This window comes from Dromiciops gliroides, chromosome 3 (genome assembly GCF_019393635.1).
Source record: "Dromiciops gliroides isolate mDroGli1 chromosome 3, mDroGli1.pri, whole genome shotgun sequence".
NCBI lineage: Eukaryota > Metazoa > Chordata > Mammalia > Microbiotheria > Microbiotheriidae > Dromiciops > Dromiciops gliroides.
In genome coordinates this window covers 669,060,286-669,081,942 of record NC_057863.1, presented here as the reverse complement: position 1 = coordinate 669,081,942, position 21,657 = coordinate 669,060,286, and the positions used below count along the sequence as shown (strand labels likewise).

At 41.5% G+C, this 21,657-nt stretch overlaps 1 protein-coding gene across 2 annotated transcripts; it reads right to left on the bottom strand.

The window, feature by feature from the left end:
• Positions 1–313: 313 nt before the first annotated feature.
• LOC122746862 (zinc finger protein 665-like) lies at positions 314–20,050 on the bottom strand. Of its 2 annotated transcripts, none has more exons than XM_043992916.1 (5): positions 19,661–20,050; positions 16,045–16,088; positions 10,220–10,346; positions 9,646–9,738; positions 314–5,076 (listed from the first exon to the last, which is right to left on the bottom strand). In XM_043992916.1, the coding sequence occupies exons 1-5, from the start codon at positions 19,788–19,790 to the stop codon at positions 2,471–2,473; spliced, it is 3,000 nt and encodes a 999-aa protein (XP_043848851.1). In that variant the 5' UTR covers positions 19,791–20,050; the 3' UTR covers positions 314–2,470. The 2 variants fall into 2 exon arrangements, with proteins under 2 accessions (XP_043848851.1, XP_043848852.1); XM_043992917.1 differs by having other exon boundaries at positions 16,045–16,146; positions 19,661–19,781.
• Positions 20,051–21,657: the final 1,607 nt, after the last annotated feature.

Here is a 21,657-nt window from a genome sequence, read left to right as displayed (position 1 = left end):
TAAAGAAAAGGCAGTTTGGAAGAGAGGAAACTCTGGACCTAGAGGTCTCCCATTATTTTCTGAACCCCAATATTATGGTTAGCTGCCCAATTAACTCTTCCCATACTGAATGTGGCCCATACGAAAGGAATTGCTTTTCTTCAGTGACCAAGATGGTGCTCGACAATTTTCATAATTTAAAAAATTTATTTTTATTTATTTATTTTTTTTTAGTGAGGCAATTGGGGTTAAGTGACTTGCCCAGGGTCACACAGCTAGTAAGTGTTAAGTGTCTGAGGCCGAATTTGAACTCAGGTACTCCTGAATCCAGGGCCGGTGTTCTATCCACAGCGCCATCTAGCTGCCCCAATTTTCATAATTTTTAAAGTAGCAGAGCTCAGGGAGTGAGCTTCTAGGTGAATACATCCAATTTCCTCAATAATTACAACTCTAAATTGGGTGGGGTAGGTTTGGGGGTTGTCATTGGCAAGTGTTTGGGGATTTGAGGAGGAAAATGTTTGGCATAGCCACTATGAGATAATATATAAAGTAGATATGCTACTGTCTACTAGAAAGTAGAGGGATCTGCTTCATTTATAGCAGGAGTAAATAAACCATGGCCCACAACCTTTTTTTTTTTTTTTGTGAGGCAATTGGGGTCAAGTGACTTGCCCAGGGTCACACAGCTAGTAATTGTTAAGTTTCTGAGGTAAGATTTGAACTCAGGTACTCCTGAATTCAGGGCCAGTGCTCTATCCACTGCACCATCTAGCTGCCTCCCACAACCTATTTTTTATAGCCTGTGAGGTAAGGATGATTTTGTTAAAAGGTTTTTGTTAAAACACAGGGGGTCCAAAAACAGATGTGGGTCAGATTTGACCTTTGGGGTCTGCCAACCCCTGATCTATAGGGTTTCCCTTAAGTTTTAGTGCTAAAATTTTCAACAAAGGCTAATATCTTTGGTCAGGTCCAACTCAGGTTAGTCCTCTTGTAGTTTAGGTCTAATACTGGAACAAAATGAGACACCTGTAGCTCCTTCAACAGGTTACAAAAGGTTTACTTACTTAGCCATTAGGAGAGGAAGGATATTCTACAAGGGTATTTAGAGAGGATACACTGATTTACCTGAATGCAGCTTCCTGGTGTTGATGATGCTCTTGGTTCAAAGTCAGAAGTGTCTGAAAAAGAGGTGATGCTCCTCATGGCTTTTATATTAGGGTGACCAGGAAGCTATGCCAATGACCTGAAGCAGGATCCTTAGTCACTCAAGACTAGGCAGGTGTTTCAATAACTCTTGAGGAAAAGAACTGACATGGCACGCATGGGATTAGGCTTTAAGAAAAGCCATGAGACTTCTCCATATGAATGATCTGATGCTGAATAAATTTCATGTTTTGGCTCCACATTTGTTACATGAATGCAGTTTTTAATCATTACTTCACAATGGTACTGAGTGTTTTCTCTGGAGCAAAGCCTTTCCCAAAGCATTAGATCCATAAAATTTCTTTACAGAATGTATTCTCTAATGCAGTGTGGCACTGTGCAAAGAGCAGTAACTGGAGTCAGAAAACCTGGGTCCAAATCCTACAGTAATGTTAGTGTGACCTTGGGCACGTTGTTTAATTCTCTGCATTTCAGTTTCTTCATCTTTAAAATTAAGGAGTGGGGCTATATAAGCTCTGAGATCCCATGCAGCTCTAGATGTATGCTAAGTATGCTCTCTTCATAAGTAAAATGCCTCCACTCATTGATTATATTCTTAAGGTCTGTCCAGTATGAATTTTCTTGCTCCATAAGCCATTGACCCCAACCAACAGCCATTCTATATTGAACACATTCATAATGTTTCTTTCCAATATGAATTTTCTTTTGTAATTTAATATTCAATATGTCCCCTGGCAGCATTCCCATATGCAGTTTCTCACTAAAGTGAATTCTTTGAGGGGAAGCTAAGTGGTGCAGTGGATAGAGCACCAGCCCTGGATTCAGAAGGACCTGAGTTCAAATCTGGCCTCAGACACTTAACATTACTAGCTGTGTGACCCCAGGTAAGTCACTTAACCCCAATTGCCTCACCAAAAAAAAAAAAATTGGAGTGAATTCTTTGAAACATAGTTAAGATGTGACCTCAAGGAGAAGTACTTTTCATATTTATTAAATCTCTAAGGTTTCTAAAAAGTATGGCTTTATAAAAATGTAGTAAGAGTTTGATGAAGAAGCGCTCCCTCCCACATTTTACTTCTTTACAGTATGAATTCTTTTATGCTTACTGAGTTGTGTGGTCAGGCATTAGACTTACTGCCCCCACCCTCCACATTTAATAATCATAAGTTTTCTTTCCACTATGAATCCCATGGTATCTTTAAAATTCTCAACCATAACTAAAAGCCTTCCCACATTCATTATACTCAAGGCTTCTCTTGTGTATAAATTCTCTGGCATTCCATAAGAGAGGGAATCAGGTGGAAGACCTTGCATTCATATTTATAATCTAGCCAGTGTGAATTCTCTGATGTTGAATAAGTTTTATCTTCTCACTAAAGGCCTTTCCACAATCATTACATTTATAAAGTTTCTTAGAAGTATGAATTATTTGATGTTGACTAAGCTTTCCTTTTATTCGGAAGGCCTTCCCACATTCATTACATTCATAAGGTTTCTCACCAGTATGAATTCTTTGATGTTGAATAAGTCTAACCTTTCGGGTGAAGGCCTTCCTACATTCATTACATTCATAAGGTTTCTCACCAGTATGAATTATTTGATGTTGATTAAGCTGTCCTTTCAGTCGGAAAGCCTTTCTACATTCATCACATTCATAAGGTTTCTCACCAGTATGAATTCTCTGATGCTGAATAAGTCTTATCTTCCGGCTAAAGGCCTTTCCACATTCATTACATTCATAAGGTTTCTCACCAGTGTGAATTGTCTGATGTTGACTAAGTTGTCCTTTTAGTTGGAAGGCTTTCCCACATTCATTACATTCATAGGGTTTTTCACCAGTATGACTTCTCTGGTGTTTAGTAAGAGCTATGCTCCAGTAAAAGGCCTTCCCACATTCACCACATTCATAAGGTTTCTCACCAGTATGAACTCTCTGGTGTTTATTAAGAGCTGCACTCCAACGGAAGGCCTTCCCACATTCACCACATTCATAAGGTTTCTCACCAGTATGGATTCTCTGATGTAGAGTAAGAGCAGCACTCCAGAAAAAGGCCTTCCCACATTCATTACATTCATAACGCTTTTCACCAGTATGTACTCTTTGATGTTTGTTAAGGGCTGTGCTCCATCGGAAAGCCTTCCCACAGACATTACATTTGTAAGGTTTTTCACCAGTATGAATTCGCTGATGTTTAGTAAGGGCTGTGCTCCAGTAAAAAGCCTTCCCACAGTCATTACATTCATAAGGTTTCTCTCCAGTATGAATTCTCTCATGTTCAATAAGGTTTGATCGATTGCAGAAGGCTTTCCCACATTCATTACATATATAAGGTTTCTCACCAGTGTGAATTCTCCTATGTTTAGTAAGAGCTGTACTCCATCTAAAGGTCTTCCCACATTCATTACATATATAAGGTTTCTCACCAGTATGAATTTGCTGATGTTTAATAAGAGCTGTATTCCAGCAGAAGACCTTACCACATTCATTACAATCAAAAGATTTCTCACTAGTATGAATTCTTTCATGTTCAGTAAGGTTTGATGGCCTGCAGAAGGATTTCCCACATTCATTACATTTATAAGGTTTCTCACTATTTGGAATTATTTGTTGTTGGTCACTTTCATAATGTTTCTCTCCATGATGAATTCTTTGGTGTTGAGTAAGTTTTGCCTTTTGGCTACAGGTTGTCCCATATTCATTAGAGTCATAAGGTTTCTTATCCATATGAAGTCTCTGATGTTTAGTAAGAGCTGACCTCCTTGGGAAGGTCTGCCCACATTCATTACACTCATAAGGTTTCTCACCAGTATGAATTCTCTCATGTTCGTTAAGGTTAGAACGCCTACAGAAGGTCTTCCCACATTCATTACATTTATATGGCTTCTCTCCAGTATGAGTTCTCTGGTGTTCATTAAGCTGGTCTTTTAGTCGAAAGGGTTTGCCACAATCATTACATTCATATGGTTTCTCACCAGTATGAACTGAGTTATGTTTAGTAAGTCCTGCTCGCTGGGAGAATGCTTTACCACATTCATTACATTCATAACATTTCTTTACAGTATGACTTCTCTGATGTTGAATAAGTCCTCTCTTCTGATGGAATACTTTCCCACATTCATTACATCCATAAGATTTTTCATTAGTATTATTTGTCTGATGGGAAGTAAGAGCTAACTTCCATTGGAAGGTTTGCCTACATTCATTGGATTTATATAGTTTCCCTCCAGTAGGAACTGACTGATGCTCAGTAAGTTCTGACCTCTGATTGAAGCCCTCCCTACATATATCACATTCATACTGTTTCTTTCCTAGATCAGTTCTTTGATACTGGGTAAACTGTGTTGTCAGGCTATCAGCTCTCCCAAACATGTTAGCTTTATAAGGTTTTTCTCCAGAGTGAATTGTCCAATGTTCAGTCAGCCCTGTGCTCGGATGGAAGGTATCCCCACATTTATTAAATTCAAAAAGCTTTTCTTTGGTATATGTTTTACAATTTTCAGTAAGGCCTGAATTATCCCTCAAAAATTTCCTGTTTTCATTATAGTTAGAAAAAGTCTTCTTTGAGCACATTCCATTCCATTTTCTTATATCTATATAGTGTCTGAAGGTCATTTTGTAAATATCACACATATCAAGACTCTTTCCTATTCTTGGTTGTGGCAAAAGCACTAGCCCAGGATTAAAGACTCTACCATGCCTATTACAGTCATGGTTTCCTGATATGCTAACAAGTTTCTTTCGTGTGGTTTTGACTGACCAGGAATGTTTCTCCCCAGTGTTCTTTTGCCTCGCTAAGTTGGCATCCCATTTACAGGTTCCTCTTAACTTGGAGAAAATGGAACCATCCATTACAAGTCTTTCCAGTGAAGTTTCTTCCACTGGAATGTCCAGATTTTGAGATGATTCCTTGGATTCTTGTTGAGTGTTCTGATCTAAAAGAAATGAAAAATGTAAATAATACATACAATCTTGGAGCAACACAATTTTATCTCTGTGCATGCATTACAAAATTATTTAACCAGATTTTCCGGCAAATTTCCCTCCAACAGCTCATATCAAATAAAGACCCCCACCCCCATTAGTTTTGCTTTTGGGTTGATATAACATAAGGCTGCTTTATGCATATGCTTTTAGGTCTTCCTTATTCGGTACATGCCACTGACCAATTTTTCTGTCTTTTGAAACCAGTAACAAGTAGTTTTCATGCTGCTTTATAGGATAATCTTAAACTGTTGTAATGCTAGACTATTTGTCATCTCTAAGTTCATTTCCTTTAGTGCTCTCAACCTTTTATTTCTCTACATTAATTTGATATACTTTTACCCAGAATTCCCTTTTAGCTTGCCTAGGATTAAATTCATAAGTTAATTTAAGTTGTACTGTCATTTTTATCAGGTTGGTGTAATCTATCCATGAACACCGAATGTCCAAATGATACATCTGTAATATTTGAATGTACTGAGCAAGCTGGTCTTCAGAGGCTAAAATGGGAGGGACAAGGAAGAAAGTGATTAAGAACCTACTATATCCCAGGTGCTGTGTTAAGCATTTTACAAATATTATCTAATTTGATCTTCACAACAATCCTGGAGAGTAGATATTACTATTGCCTCCATTTTATAGATGAGGAAACTGAGGCAGAGAGGTTAAGTGACTTGCCTCGGATTGGAGAGCTAGGAAGTGTCTGAGCACAGATGTGAACTAAGATCTTCCTGAGTGAAGATCCAGAGCTCTGTCCACTGAACCACCTCACTGCCTTACCCAAGTAAAAGACTTCCTAACAATTGGATTGGCCTAAAGAAAAATTGATGGTTCTGAGAAAATAAGAAATATTAAAACAAAACCAAAAGACTGAAAAAGGAAGAAATTTACATAAAAGTGATTTGCACCAAAAAAGGAAAACAATCTAAGTATCATTATGCTTCCAGAAAACCATGACCAAAAAATAGAGCCTAGATATTATTTTTCAAGAAATCATGAAAGAAAACTGCCCAGAAATATTAGAATTAGAGAGCAGAATCTATTCATTACTTCCTAAAAAAAATTCCCCAATAATGTCACAGCCCAAAATCAGAGCATCCAGGTCAAAGAAAAATTACTGCAAGGATCCAGAAAGAAAGAAAAAATTCAAGAATGAAGAAACCACAGGAGGATCACATAAGATCTAGCTGATAGTAGAGCTTGAAATATTCTGAAATGTAAAAGATTTAGGTGTACAACAAGTATAAATAACCAACCTAGCAAAACTAAGGATAATGCTAGATGGGGAAATATATCTTTAATGAAATAGAAGATGTCCAAGCAATCCTAGTATAAAAACCAGAGCTGAGTAGAAACTATTTAGTATAGCTATATGCTAATAAAGTGACAAATTAAATGGATTAATATTTACAAATTAAATGCCCAGATTAAGAGCAAAAAATAGAGAATTAAAATGACCAAAACTTAGAAAAAAGAAATTGAACAAGCCACAAAAAAACTCCCAAAACAAAAATCCCTATAAATTTTATCAAGTATTCATATAATAAATACCAGCATTGTATAAATTGTTTATGAAAACAGGGAAAGATGGAATCCTACCAAATTTCTTCTTTAACACAAATATGGTCTTGATATATAAACCAGAGAAGTCAGTACAGAGGGAAAAAGCTATAGGTCAATATCCCTAATCTTAAGTCGAATATTAGCAAAGAATGTATAGCAACATATAAAAAATTCTATACTATGAATAGTTTGGATTTATAACAGGAATGTAAGATTGATTAAAACTGGGTAAACTATAAATATAACAGACTATATTAATAACAAGAACAACAACAAAAATCATGATTATGTCAATAGATGCAGAAAAAGCTTTTGATAAAAAGCAACACCCATTTCTCTTAAGATACTAAAAATAATTTCAATAAATCAACCTTAATATGGTGAGCAGTATCTACTTAAAACACACACTAGCATAACATATGATGGGGAATATACTAGAGGCATTTCCAATAAGATCAGGGGTAAAACAAGGATGTCCATAATTACCACTATTATTTGATCTAGTGCTAGAAATGCTACAGCAGACAAGAAAAAGAAATTGAGGAAATAAGCATAGGTGAAGAAGAAATAAAATTATTGCTTTTGGCATGCTGTGATGATTTATTTACAGAACCCTAGAGTCAACTAAAAAATTAACTGAAATAATAACTTCAACAAACTTGAAGGATATAAAAAAATCCATATAATCAGCATTCCTGTATGTTACTAACAAAAGCCAGTGTCTTCCTATTAAAACATACACAGAAACCTTATACAAGTACAAACACTAGTTATGTAACTAGTTAGTTTTTATAAATAAGCATTATTTGTAGAAATAAAGAACTAAGTAATTAGAAAAACATGAGTTGCTCATTTGTAGAATAAACCATTATCATAAAAATGACAATATTACCCAAATTAATTTACCCATTCAGTGCCCTGGCAATAAAACCATGAGAGAGTACTTTACAGAGCTGGATAAAAGTTAACATAATTTGTCTATAGTCACAAAAGGTCAGAATGCTAAGGGAATTAATGAAAAAAGGGGAGGGTGTGTGTGAGGAAATTGATCTAGCAGTACCAGATCTCAAATTATACGACAAATTAGTAGTCATCAAAATGATTTGATGTTAGTTAAAAAATAAAGGCCTCTCAGTGGTACACTGATTAGGTACACAACAAACAGAAGCAAATAAATTTTCTATTCTAGTCTTGTATTCAATGAACCCAAAGACACTAATTACTAGAATAAGGACTATTTGACAAACAGTACTGGGAAAACTTGATAGAGGTCTGGAGGGAATTAGGTTTAACAACATTCAATATCTTATGCCAATATAAACTTGAAATGAATATATTAAGTTTAAAAGATCATGACATATACAAATTAGAGGAACAAAGAAATTATTTTTCATATCTGTAGACAGGGGAGAATTCTGATGAAACAAGGGATAGAGAGTATTACAGAAGACAAAATGGACAATTATGATTACATAAAATTAAAAAGCTTTTGTAACAAACAAAACAAATGCTGTTAAAATTGGGGGGAAACAATTCACTGGAGAGAAAAATCTTTGTGGCAAGTCTCTCATTTTGAAGATATATAGGGAACTGATTCAAATTTATGAGGATAAGAGCCATTCTCTACTTGATAAATGGTAAAAGCATACAAAGAGGCAGTTAGCAAAGGAAAAAATCCAGGCCATAAAAGCCACATGAAAATGAAAGAAATGCAAATTAAAGTAATTCTGAGGATCTATCTCATACCCATCACATTGGCAAAGATGAAGAAAAAAATGACAAATATTGGATGATCGACAGAGAAAGAAGACACTGTTGTGTTGGAGCTGTGAATTAGTCCAACTTTTCCAAAAAGCAATTTGGAACCATGCCCCCAGTCACTAAACCATGTACGTCCCCTGACTCAGCAATGGATTATTTCATTCTTTGAACTTGTATCTCTGCTACCTAGTGCAGTGCCTGGTACATTACATGCTTCTTGATTGACAGATTACATGAATATAACAATAATATTTTGACATAAGAAATTATGAAAGGGATGCTTTCAGAGACCTGGGAAAAATTCTATTAAATGATGTAGCATACAATAGAAGTTACATTGTTTCCCTGCCAATCTGCATGCTGTAAGTTGTTTTAATTTGCTTTTCTCTTATGTTTCAAAAACTGTTCATATTCACATAAAGAAAATTCTAACAACAGAATCCTAAAAGTTCACATTAGAATACACCACCAGGAGCAAATAAAGAAGCAAACCATGTTTCTGTCATTTTTATGTAAGCTAATAGATACTTTTGGGCAGCTAGGTGGCACAGGGGGATACAGCACTGGGCCTGGAGTCAGGAAAACTTATCTTCATGAGTTCAAATCTGACCTCAGACACTTATTGTGTGATAGCTTGTTTTTGTTTTTGTTTTTTTCTGGGCAATGAGGGTTAAGTGACTTGCCCAAGGTCACATAGCTGGTAAGTGTCAAGTGTCTGAGGCCAGATTTGAACTCGGGTCCTCCTGAATTCAGGGCCAATGCTTTATCCACTGAGCTACCTAGCTGCCTCCCTCAGACACTTATTACTGAGCAAGTCACTTGACCCTGTTTGTCTCAGTTTCCTCATTTGTAAAATGAGCTGAAGAAGGAAATGGTGAACCACTCCAGTATTTCTACCAAGAAAACCCCAAATGGGGTCACAAAGAGTCAGACATGAATGAAATGACTCAACAATAATAGATGCTTTGTGGAAATGCAGAATGAGGAGAGGTGGAGCAGGAAAGCAACAAGAGAGGAAGCCAAAGACCTACATCTGAGGCTCCCCTTTCATTCAGTTGATGAGGAAACTCCATGAAGGGCTCATGACAGGCAGCTCAGCTCTTCTCCATAGGCCTGGAGGGCTCCCTGTTGAACATTCCATAGTCACCAACAGACAACTGTTTACGACGACTCATCTGCTGAGTCCAATCACTCACCTGCACAGATAAATCCTGGGCCTTCTTTGGAAACCCAAGGTTCTCCCCCCTGCTCCAAGTGGCAGATCACTTCTGGTTTAGAGATGGCAAGTCCTGCTCATTGGAAATGGAAAAGGGCTCAGGACAGAGAACCAGCTGAAAATTCAGTCCTACATCTGGCCCCTCTGGTGTTAAATGGCTAGCAATAGGAAGGGCCACAGGCATCATCTTTTGCTGGGCTGCTAAGTAGCGTGGGGACCATGGGCACAGAATGGACTCTAACGTAGGAAAAGAATTCATTTATTTGACCTGCTCCTTGCTAAGAGGAGAGAAACCATCCAAGTGTTTCAGGTATCTGTACTGGGACTCAGGGGAAGATTGGATTAGAAGGAACAGAGAGTGCAGGAAGTTAAACCTTATGGGCCCCAGTCAAGAAACCAGTCTCCAGGTATGTAAAGCCAAATCTTTTACCTGTGAACTAACAGCACACGCATCCTGTCTTTCTTGTTCATAAAAGGATCGGGAACCTCTGTGCATGTCAATTAATACCTGCTCATCACCCCACTCCCCCTCCAATGGGCACCAGGGTCCTCACCCAGGCAAAGCAGGTTCTGGTAGTTCTCCAGCATCACCTCCCGGTACAGCTCCTTCTGGGCAGGGCCCAGGCGCCCCCACTCCTCCGGGGTGAAGTCCACAGCCACATCCCCAAAGGTCACCGACTCCTGAAACAAATAAAAAGCTTTCACCTCATACAGACCTGGAAAAGAAGTGCATTTTCACAGGGACTACAGGGATTAGCTCTAACTCTTCGGGTTTTAGTGAATAAAGCATTTCCCAAGCAGAAGCTTTATTCCAGGCACTGTGCTAAGCACAGAAGATACAAATAAAAGGGAAACAGTCCCTGACTTTGAGAAGCTTATATTCTAAGGGGTAGGGGGGCTGGAGAGAGAGGGGGACCCGCTTGGGGAAAAGGCAGATGTCAAAGAGGAGGAGAAGGCTAGAGGGTTGTTAGGAGGGTGGTGGAGGCCCTTCCTGAAGTAGGGGTCATGGGCAGGCAATGGACAATTAGAAGAGCAGTCTCCAAGGAGAAATCTCTCTCCAGGGAGAGACAGCAATGGCTGGAGAATCCAGTCTGTAGGGAAGAGTCTTCCCAGCGCCTCTTCTGTGACACAGTTGGTAGGAGATTCTGGATTATGGAGCAGAGAGATGATAAGAACTCACATCTGAACCATCCTTTGGGGCTTATGGAGTACTTAACCCTGAGCCACCCCATGAGGCAGGTGTGACAACATACATCATACCCATTTTAGAGATTTCAATGCTAAGACTAGGAAGTAGATGGATCTTGTGGTTAATCAATAGGAGAGTGGGGTCCAACTCTTGTTTTCTGAAAACCAGGGCAGCTAGGTGGCGCAGTGGATAGAGCAATAGCCCTGGAGTCAAGAGGACCTGAGTTCAAATCTCACCTCAGACACTTACTAGCTGTGTGACCCTGGGCAAGTCACTTAACCCAATTTCCTTAACCATCCAGGTCATCTCCAGCCACCCTGATATATACCCTGCCCCTGGACCCACATGGCTCTGCAGAAGAGAGTGAGGGGGGTGACCTTGCCCAGCCCTCCCTCACTTCAAATCTAATTCATTGCAAGTGACATCACCGGATGTCCCAGTCCTCTTCAAGAATGAAGGGTAAGGGGCAGCTAGGGGGCGCAGTGGATAGAGCACCAGCCCTGGAGTCAGGAGGACCTGAGTTCAAATCCAACCTCAGACACTTGACACTTACTAGCTGTGTGACCCTGGGCAAGTCACTTAACCCCAATTGCCTCACAAAAAAAAAAAAAAGAATGAAGGGTAAACAACAACCCTCTGAAAGCCAGTTTATTCCATTGCTCTCTCCATTACACCCTGTGCTGAGCCCAAGTTCACTATTATACTGGGTACACAATCATGCAGTGCTTTTGACTTGTTGCTTTCTTTCCTGCTACTGTGAGGTTTCATTTAATTTAAATAAAAAAGCAAAGAGGTCTTTACTCTTTCTCCACTCTTCCATAGAGCATTGGGAATGGGGATCTTAATGGTAAGTTCCATAGTTTTATAATTCTTAGCAGAAATCTCTGCACAGTGAGCTCACTGTATATTAGGCACATTTCTAGCTCTTCAATACATTTCCTGAATCCACCAGGCATTAAGATCTGGGATCATTTTGCACCCTGTTGTCAGTGACTCTTGGTTCATGCCCATTATGCTTGATCTGGACATATCGTGCTGACTGGGGTGGGGTGAAGTTTGGGGTTCTCTTCACAATTTTAGGCTTCACAAGGGGTCTGAGGGCCGGCATGTTGCTGGCAAAGAGATGACAGGCCCCTCGTAGGCAGCACCAAAGGAGACTACCTTTAATTGTTAAATATACAAATCATTTAGTAGGCATCTGTAACATACATCAAGTAATTTTGAGGTGGACTTCATGAAGATAAAAATTAGTACAAAGTAGACAAGGCTGTGGGAAATATCAGTTGGGTGCTATGCTGGAAAAAGGATGAGAAATTATGGCTCCTGACTTGTTGTTCAATTATTATCATTCCTGTTCAATTCTCCATGACTCCATTTGGGGTTTTCTTAGCAAAGATACTGGAGTGGTTTGCCATTTCCTTCTCCAGTTCATTTTACAGAAGAGGAAACAGAGGCAAACAGGGTTAAGTGACTTGCCCAGCGTCACACAGCTGGTAAGTGTCTGAGGCCAGATAGGGGCTCAGGAAGACTCCAGGTCTGGCCTTCTATGCACTGTGGTATCACCTAGCTTGGTTTGCTTGATGATACTTTTACCCATGGGGCCTGCTGGGCCAGTAGTGCTGACTTTTGCCTTGCCACTGGATTCCAATGATTCTGGAGGAGAAAGCATGGCTGATGACTTTGTGCAGCTCTTGCCTGACTTCAATCCAATTCACCCTTGTGATGTCGTTGGTCCTCTTTGAGAACAAAGGATGCACCACCACCCACAGGGCCTACTGGCATCAGTGACAGAAATATGTGCATGTGCACATATGCGCATGCGCGCGCACACACACACACACACACACACACTGTGCAAGGTGACAGAGATACAAGGACTGAAACAACAATTCTCTCTTGTTCTTTGTATAGAAAAGACTTGCTTTTTTAAATAACTAAGTTCATAATACAAAATAATATTAAAAAGCACGTGCAAACCTCACTGACACAATGGCCCCGCTAAAGAGCTCAGTCATAAGAAAAGGAAATGGAAAGATGGAAAGAAAAACACCAAGAGCAGGACAAGTACCAACAATGACCCGGTGGAGAGAGTCAGTCAAGCAGCCCCCACATTACTGGTCTCTCAGGAAAATAAAAATGGACAGAATCTGAACACTTCATTTTCATGGCTAACTACAAGAAGACTGCACAGAAGTACTGGGAACATAGAGTGGTGATAGGCAGCTTCCTTTCATTACTTCTTGCATTAAGATATTCAGGTTTTTAATTTGTCTTGTTCTTCTAAGAGACTTAAAATCCCCAAGTTGTCTCTACACATGCTGCCTTCTAGATGAAAATGCTTTGCTTGGACAGCCTGCTCTGAATGGGGCTGACATCCTCATGGCTTCTCTCCTGTGTGTTTCCATCTCTGATAGATTACTCTCTCATTCCCACAATGCTAATAGTGGTTGTTACATTCATACAGTGCTCCCTGTGTGCCTGGCACTGTGTTAAGCACTTTACAAACATCACCTCATTTGAGGTAGGTGCTATTAGGGTCCCCATTTTACAGATGAGGAAACTAAAGCAAGCAGAAGTGACTTGTGCAGGGTCACACAGCTAGTAAATGTCTGAGGTGGGACTTGAACTCAGGTCTTGCTGACTCCAGGCTCACAACACTCGTCACTGCTTCTGGCTGCCTTTCTTTGGAGAGACTTGCCATAGTGGATTCAAGTTTTTCTATTGTGTTGATTATTTCTGCAATGCAAGCCGTCAATTTTGCTTTCATAATTCTTCTTTTTTCTCTTTTAAACCACTTAGAAACATCCTACTGCAGTTCCAAGGTTTCTTCAGAATCCACAGGGTCCTCTCTCATGAGGTGTTGATCCTTTTCCTTTCTCCTCACTCACAGGAGTCTGGACTCTCTGACTTCACCCAGAGGCCATATTCTCTTCTGTCACTACCTTCCCCAAAGCATCTGCTCATGCTCAAGGTCTTGACTTCAGTTTGCTTCCTCCTGAGGTCTCTGGTGATTTCAGTCATTTCTTCATACTCCCCTAATCTTCACTTTCTGAACTTTCCTCTGATGGCAGTTTCCCTGGGGAAGAGTTGATCAATGGAATGGACTATATGCCCAACATCCAGAAAGAGCCCAGGGTCACAGAGCCAGTCTGGGTCACTGGTACATCTGAAACGTGGTCTTCTAGCCAGCTCTCCATCCACTATGCCAAGCTATCTCATCAGAGGCCATACTATAAGCAAGCAAAGGAGCAAGGAAAGAGATGTCCTTCCCAACTATGGACAGCAGAACTGAGAATGGATGGAAAGAATCACAGAAGATTATGGGAACGTTTGATTACAAAGAACGGAAAGGTTTGTGAAAGGAAACCCAATAATAAATTGGCGATCTGGAGCATCCTTCACATGGTTGCTCACCGGTTTCAAGTCTTCTTTTGAGAAGTTTTTGTTCTCCTTTCTTGGTCCTGTGTTCACTGGGGGATGGCTCTTGGATCCACACATCTGCTGTGCTTGGCTCTGAGACAGAGCTGAAGAAGAAACGTCCTCCACCCCCCCACCCCCTTCTTCCTTCCAGGGCTGGTATGGAAAATGACCCACACTGTCAGACATGATTGCTTTTGTTGAACTATCTTTTTCCTCTTTGAAAAAAATCATAGCTCACTGAGTATGGGATAGTAGAAGGATATGTTAAAACATAAAAGTATAAAAACAAAGGATACCCATAAAAATAAGATTTTTAATAGTTATATTTACAGTGTGCTTTAAGTAAGGTATAGAAAGCTCATTACATATGTTCTTTCATTCGATCCTTACAAACAACTCTGTGAGGTAGTTGCTATTATTATTCCCCATTTTACAGATGAAAAAACTGAGGCTGAGAAGGGTGAAGGTGACTTCTCTGGGGTCCCATTGTACCTAATAAGTGTCTGAGGCAATATTTGAACTTAGGTCTTCATGAATCCAAGTCCAGAACTCTATCCAGTGTACCACCCAGCTGCCTCAATAAAAGTTGAATCCTGAATCCCTCTTAGGTTTAGGTAGAAGAAAGAAGAGAGAAATTATTAAGATGAGATTAAAGGCAGGGACTTTAAGAAAAATAACAAACAGGTAAGCAAATCATCACCTTGCCACAATAAAAAGAAAATATTAACATAAAAAATAATGGATTTAGGGGGCAGCTAGGTGGTGTGGTGGATAAAGCACCAGTCCTGGATTCAGGAGGACCTGAGTTCAAATCTAGCCTCAGACACTTGACACTAGCTGTGTGACCCTGGGCAAGTCACTTAACCCCCATTGCCCCGCAAAATAAATAAATAAATAAATAATGGATTTAAAACCCATTTTGAAAATATATAATCTTGGCCATTAATGGGCTGAATTCACCAATAAAAAGGAAATTGTTTGTACAATGCATTAAAAAAACAAAAATCTAAATTTTCTTCTTACATGAAAATATCTAATGTTCAGAAGAGAAGTATGTAAGTTGAAAGTAAAGGACTGGAATAAAATAAATTTTGTGTCAGCTGAATATAAAAAAAGAGGAAGTGCAATCATAATTCTAGAAAGCAGATATGATTGAGAGAGAAGCAGGGAAATTACCTTATAATTATAGGCATCATATACAACAAATGATAAACATGAATTCATCATTATAGATGAATAAAATGTATCTTGGCAAAATAGGATTTAAGAGACCTATGATGACTATTAAATGGATATTTCAACAATTCTATGTGCCTCTCAGACCCCCAGGCAAATTATACAAATAGCCTCTACATATAAGGGCATAAGACTTATAAGCCATGATTAAAGGCAGAAATCTTAAACATATCCTATACAGACTATAACTCAGAAAAGGAAAAATTAAGGGAACATACCACCCTAAATGAAGGCTAAACAATGAAAAGGTCCAAAGACTATATGATAAAAACATGGGGCAGCTAGGTGGCACAGTGGATAGAGCACTGGCCCTGGAGTCAGGAGGACCTGAGTTCAAATCCAGCCTCAGACACTTAACACATAACTAGCTGTGTGACCCTGGGCAAATCACTTAACCCCAATTGCCTCAACAACAACAAAAAAAAGAAAAAAGAAAAAGATAAAAACATGAACAAATATATAAAAGAGAACAATAACAAGAAAACATGGGAAATGCCAAGATAGTATTTGAAGAAAAAGAAAACATCTACTCACCTTTTGGGTCCAGGCTGTCAGGAGCCCAGGAGCCATTATTTCCTCTGTAAAGGAGACAAAGTTATTCCTCTTGGGGAAGGGCAAACTCTTCGGAAGGCAGAACTGGGAAAGAAAAGGTACCATGAGGGGAACCTTGGCCCTGCCCTGCAGTTCCCAGGCCCATGAAGCAACCTTCCCTATATAACTCCTTGCTGAAGAAATAACCAAAACAGGGGCAGCTAGATGGCACAGTGGATAAAGCACTGGCCCTGGATTCAGGAGTGCCTGAGTTCAAATCCGGCCTTAGACGCTTAACACTTACTAGCTGTGTGACCCTGGGCAAGTCACTTAACCCCAATTGCCTCACCAAAAAAAAAAAAAAAAAAGAAATAACCAAAAAAGAAATGATGAGGATTTCCCAGAATTCAGTTCAATTCATTAAACATCTTTTATGTCCAAGGCACTGTGCTAGCTGAAGAGGAGTAAAAAATGAGATTCTCTCTACTCCAAGGATCTATCCCTCCCTGCCTCCTACATCTTTCACTCTCTTTCTTCCTCCCCCTCTCTGTCTCTCTCTCCCTCCCTTCCCTCTTTTTCTTTTCTTTCTTCTCCCCCCTCCCTCTCTTTTTCCCTCCCTCCATCTCTGTCTCTTTCTGTAAACAGACAGAATCTCTCTCTATCTCTGCCAAAAGCATGGCATTTAATAATGTAGCAAAAGGTAGAGGAGGGGCAGCTAGGTGGCACAGTGGATAAAGCACCGGGCCTGGATTCAGGAGGACCTGAGGTCAAACCCGGCCTCAGACACTTGACACTTACTAGCTGTGTGAACCTGGTCAAGTCACTTAACCCCCATTGCCCTGCCAAAAAAAAAAAAAAAAAAGGTAGAGGAGCCAACCAGGGACATTCTCTCCTAAATCTGATTCTTACTAACTGGGAGGACCTGGTAGTTGGGATGGAAATGATAAGAAATGGGAGGAAGTGACCATTGCAGCCTAGAACTTTTTATAGAAAAGAGGAAAGGAAATCTGGGCATAGTCTGACACACACCATAGGCATCATGAAATTATGAAAGCAAATTTCAGGGAGTCCAGGGGAAGGAGAGGTAGGATTCTATGGGAGTCAAATGCTTCAGGAAAGTTAGCCCAGAAGGGATGGGAGGCGCTCCAGAATGAAATTCTGAAGACACAATGGGAAATCATTCCGATGCAGGCGAAGGGAGCTTCCCAACTTGGATTCTTAAAAGCCAAGTATCAAAAGATGAATACAAGGTTACAACACTGTCCTGTAAAAAGAGAGTCTGGAACACTAGCCTCCAAAGGAGCTGAGGTTGTGGAGGGAAGCTAAGGACAACAAAAGAGGGTTTGTTTGGTTTTTTAAGTGACAATGGGAGAAAAAGAAGGCTCAGAGAATGAACAGGACCATTGCTCAGAGAGACAGACATCACAGTAATTGATAAAAGAAAAAGTAAGGCTACTCAGTTCTTCATTTGTTTCTGTTTTCTCCTTGAAGGCACATGACCGTCACAAGGAATTGATACTCAGGATAATCAAGGAGACAGTAAGAGGATTCCTAAAGCCCTGGCCCAATTCAAGTCTCCTGACCCAGATAAGTGGCATTCTCCATGACACACAAAATATCATGGAAAGGGAGAGATGTCTCAGGGATTGAGAAGAGCAAATGTTACCCCCTTAAGAGACCAATCCACAAACAATAAGCCACTGAGCTTGTCTTCTACAACTGGGAAAATTCCTGAAGCAATTATTGAACAGATAAGAGATGAAAATTTAAAAAGGAGAGGATCAAGAGGAGCCAGCTTTGTTTCACAGATGAGTCTAATTTCTTTTCTGGTAGGACTGCCAACCTAGATAAGGGACATGCTATGGATGTCATTCACCTACATTTGGACAAAGATTTTGACAAAGCACTTCATGCTATTCTTGTGAAGAAGGTGGACAGAAATAAATTTGGCAGTAATACAGCCAGATGGATTCCAACCTAGTTGGATGCGACTGGGCTCAGAGAGTCAGTATCTGTGGAATGCCCCAGAAATCTGTGGTTGGAGCTACACAGCTTAACATTGTTAGCAATGACTGGGAAAAGGGCCTATCAAACTTGTGACTGACCCCATGCTGAGAGGGATCGCTAACACAGGGGATGATGGAGTTGGATCCAGAAGTATCTTCACAGGCAAATCCACTTCCCCCACCCCTTTTCTGTGTATCCTACAAGCTAAGAATAGCTTTACATTTTAAAATAGAGATTTATGATATTTTTTGGAGGCATTAAGCATTTATTAAAGAATATTAAATATTAGTAAAGAGAACGTGCATGACTCTGAAAGATAGGAAAGCCTAGAGAAGAGAGAAAATGGGGGACCCTAGAGGGCACTGTCCGCACTCACCTAGTTCCCGGGGCCAAAAGAGTGATTTATGATATTTTAAAATGCATAAACCATTTTTAGCTCATGGATCCCACAAAAACACTCAGCAGGTTGGATTTGGCTCTCAGGCCATACTTTGCTGAAGCTGGGCTAGTTCACTGCACTGACTTTAGTGAGATTAAATTCAATAGTGATCTATGTAAAGTCTTGCACCTGGGAATAAGCACTAGAAGGGGGAGGCAGGTATAGGGAGCTATTGTTCTGAAAAAGATCTGAAGGTTTTAGACGGCAAGCTCTAAGTTATCTGAGTCCCTAGCCTGTGGCCCCTTCTCTTTAAGGATTTCTGAAGAGCCTGGACAGCCATGGATCCAGGCCCCCTTCCTCAGAGTGGACTCCCTTTCTCCCTGCACAGATATACATGGACTGACTGGCCAGTTCCTGCCTCCTGTCCAGCTGTTCCTGTGGCAGGAAGGGAGTACTTGCTGGACCTCACAGGCAGAATACATCCCCACCTGCCACAGGGTTGGACATGGAGAGAGTGCCTTCCTCAAAGAATCTCTTTAGGCAGAGAAGGAGTGGTCAGAGAGGTCAAAGGGAAATCAGGAGAGATGGATGTCCCGCAAAACCTAGAGTATGGACCCTAGAAGTACACAGGAGGAGAGAGTGATCCACGGTGTCTGAGGCTGCAGAGGTCACGGAGAATGAGGATGGAGAAGAGGCCACTGGGTTTGGCGGCTTAGAGATTACTGGTCACTTTGGAGAGGGCAGTTTGGAATAACGAGGTTGGAAGCCAGACTGTGAGGACTTAGTCAGAGAAGTGGAGGCAACACTGCAGACGCCTTTTCGAGAAGTTCAGCCACAAAGAAGAGAAATGGAACAAGAGTCCGGGGGACAGAGATCGGGGGAGGGTGTTGGGGGAGGGGGGCCGGGGGGAATGTTTGTAGGCAATAGGGAAGGGGCCAGTTGAGAGGAAGAGATTGAGAATAAGTTGCGGGGGGGGGCGGTGAGAGAGGGGTCGATCTGTTAGAAGAGAGGGGGGCAGCTGGAGCGGGGAGGGGTCAGCCTTGGTCGGGAAAGGGCCCTCTCATCATGGGAGGCAGGAGGGGGAAGAGAGAGGGGCGGGGCTTGGGGTAGGGAATGAGGGGAGAAGGCTCTGCTGAACCAGCCTTATTCCAGTTTGGGGACGTACCTTCCAGTTTCCCCCCATGGAGCCTTTGCCCAGGCCGTCCCCCGGCCAGGCATTCTGGCACTGCTCACCTCTTACAGAAGGCGCTTCCGGACCCGCTCCAGGTGAGCACGCCGCACCTTTCATTCCCCCTCGAGCCCAAGGGCCGATGTGTTTGGGTTTATCGCTCCCGGAGGGCTGATGCCAGGCCACCCCACGCATGCCCAAAGCCCCCCTCGAGCCAGACGGCCGCCCCGCCGCTGATTGGCTGGCACACCCCGCCCATCTGGAACTGACAAGTGGGCGTGCCCGCTTGGGCTGGGGTCGGGGCTCTCCCTGCAGGCCTGGCGCTCCGCCCACTCCCTCCGCCGGGGCTCCGGGTGCTTTGCCTTGTCCGCCAGCCGGTTCCCTAGCTCCCACTCGCCCGGAACCGGGAGGCCGAGAAGGAGCCGAGTCCGAGGTCCGGTGTAGGCGCTCGGAGCGGCCGCAGCTCCTTTAGCAGAGGAAGTGACGTGTCCAAGACTGGTCCACTCCGAGAGCTTCGGCTGTGTTTCCATGACAACCCCCCGCTGTCCGCGCAGAGCCTGCTGGGAAATGTAGTGTACTGAGGCTGCTAGGTGGCCCTGCGGGGGAGAGAGTGGCAGGCCTGGGGTCAGGAAGACTCGTACCTGAGTTCCAGTCCGACCTCTGTCGCTTCCTAACTGTGACCGCGGACGAGGCATTTGACCCCGTGTGACCTCGTCTCCTTATTGTAAAATGGCCAAACCGTTCCATTGTCTCTGCCAGGAAAGCCCCAGATGGGGTCAAGCAGAGCGGGCGCGACCGAAATGACCGATAACAAAGTGCAGACCTTCGGCAGGACGAGTCGATAGCATGTGATTAACAAGGCCATCCTCTCGTACACGAGACGGACTCTCCACCTCCTCCAGCAAATGGGGCCCTTCCAGAACTAACCAGAACTTCTCTTTCCTCCAAGCTGCCAGACGCTACAATGCCCTGGGTCCCAGACTGGCAAAACCAAGCAAACCTGACCTTGACAGCTATTAGTGTCGCAGTTTTGTCCAGTGTCCTGCTAGGACCTCTCCCATTGAGCCCAGTTATTGTGAGGAGTTGTCACCGGACAAAGGCAATGAGTGTGTTGGGGAGGGGGTTAATGATAAGCCCCAATACTTTATGTCTACTTCAAGGAAGACAGGGCGTTCTTCCTCATCTCCCAATATCGTTGCTACCATTCAAGTCAGCAGAAGGGGAGCAGATTGCAATGGCCACCTGGATTTTAATAGACACAAGATGTACTGAGAAAATGCTTAAAATAAGCTGATTTTTAAAAAGAGGTTCAATTACAAAATAATCCTTAAATAAGGAACATAAATAATTGGAGGAATATTTGGTGATTGTTGCTGGGCTATGCCAATATAATATAATAAAAATGTCAGGGGCAGCTAGGTGTCACAGTGGATAGAGCACTGGCCCTGGAATCAGGAGTACCTGAGTTCAAATCCAGCCTCAGACACTTTATACTTACTAGCTGTGGGACCCTGGGCAAGTCACTTAACCCCAATTGCCTCACTAAAAAAAAAAGTCACTATCAAATATAATTTAAATATTAAGCATTATGTATATTCAAATGGCAGGAGGAATAATTGCTAGAACCAGACAAAATAATAACAAAATTAATTTAGAGGAATAAAATATCTAGCTATATAAAGGGAAATGATTAAAAAAAGGAACAAAAGAAAAATATAGCATTTCCAAACTTCAAATCATATTACTGTTTTGTTTTTAATAAGATTTTAATTGATGTCTTCTGTTTTTTGTATCATCATAGGTATCCTGTAGAGATTAAAGTTGTTCAACCTACAATAAAAGAGACTAAGGCAGGGTGGAAAGGGAAGGTGGGAGAAAAACTTGGAAGTAAAAATCCTATGAAAACAAATGTTGAAAACTATCTTTACAGGGGGCAGCTAGGTGGTGCAGTAGATATATCACCGGCCCTGGATTCAGGAGGACCTGAGTTCAAATCCAACTTCAGACAATTGACACTTAATAGCTGTGTGACCCTGGGCAAGTCACTTCAAAGAAAACTATC

Excerpts from the sequence above, each read along its gene's own strand:
- LOC122746862 (XM_043992916.1), bottom strand. The coding sequence starts at position 19,790 with ATGCGTGGGGTGGCCTGGCATCAGCCCTCCGGGAGCGATAAACCCAAA. Across the intron at positions 10,347-16,044 it reads TGACAGCCTGGACCCAAAAG|GAGTCGGTGACCTTTGGGGA; the intron begins GTGAGTAGATGT and ends TATTTGTTTCAG. Across the intron at positions 9,739-10,219 it reads CCAGAACCTGCTTTGCCTGG|GACTTGCCATCTCTAAACCA; the intron begins GTGAGGACCCTG and ends TCCAATGAGCAG.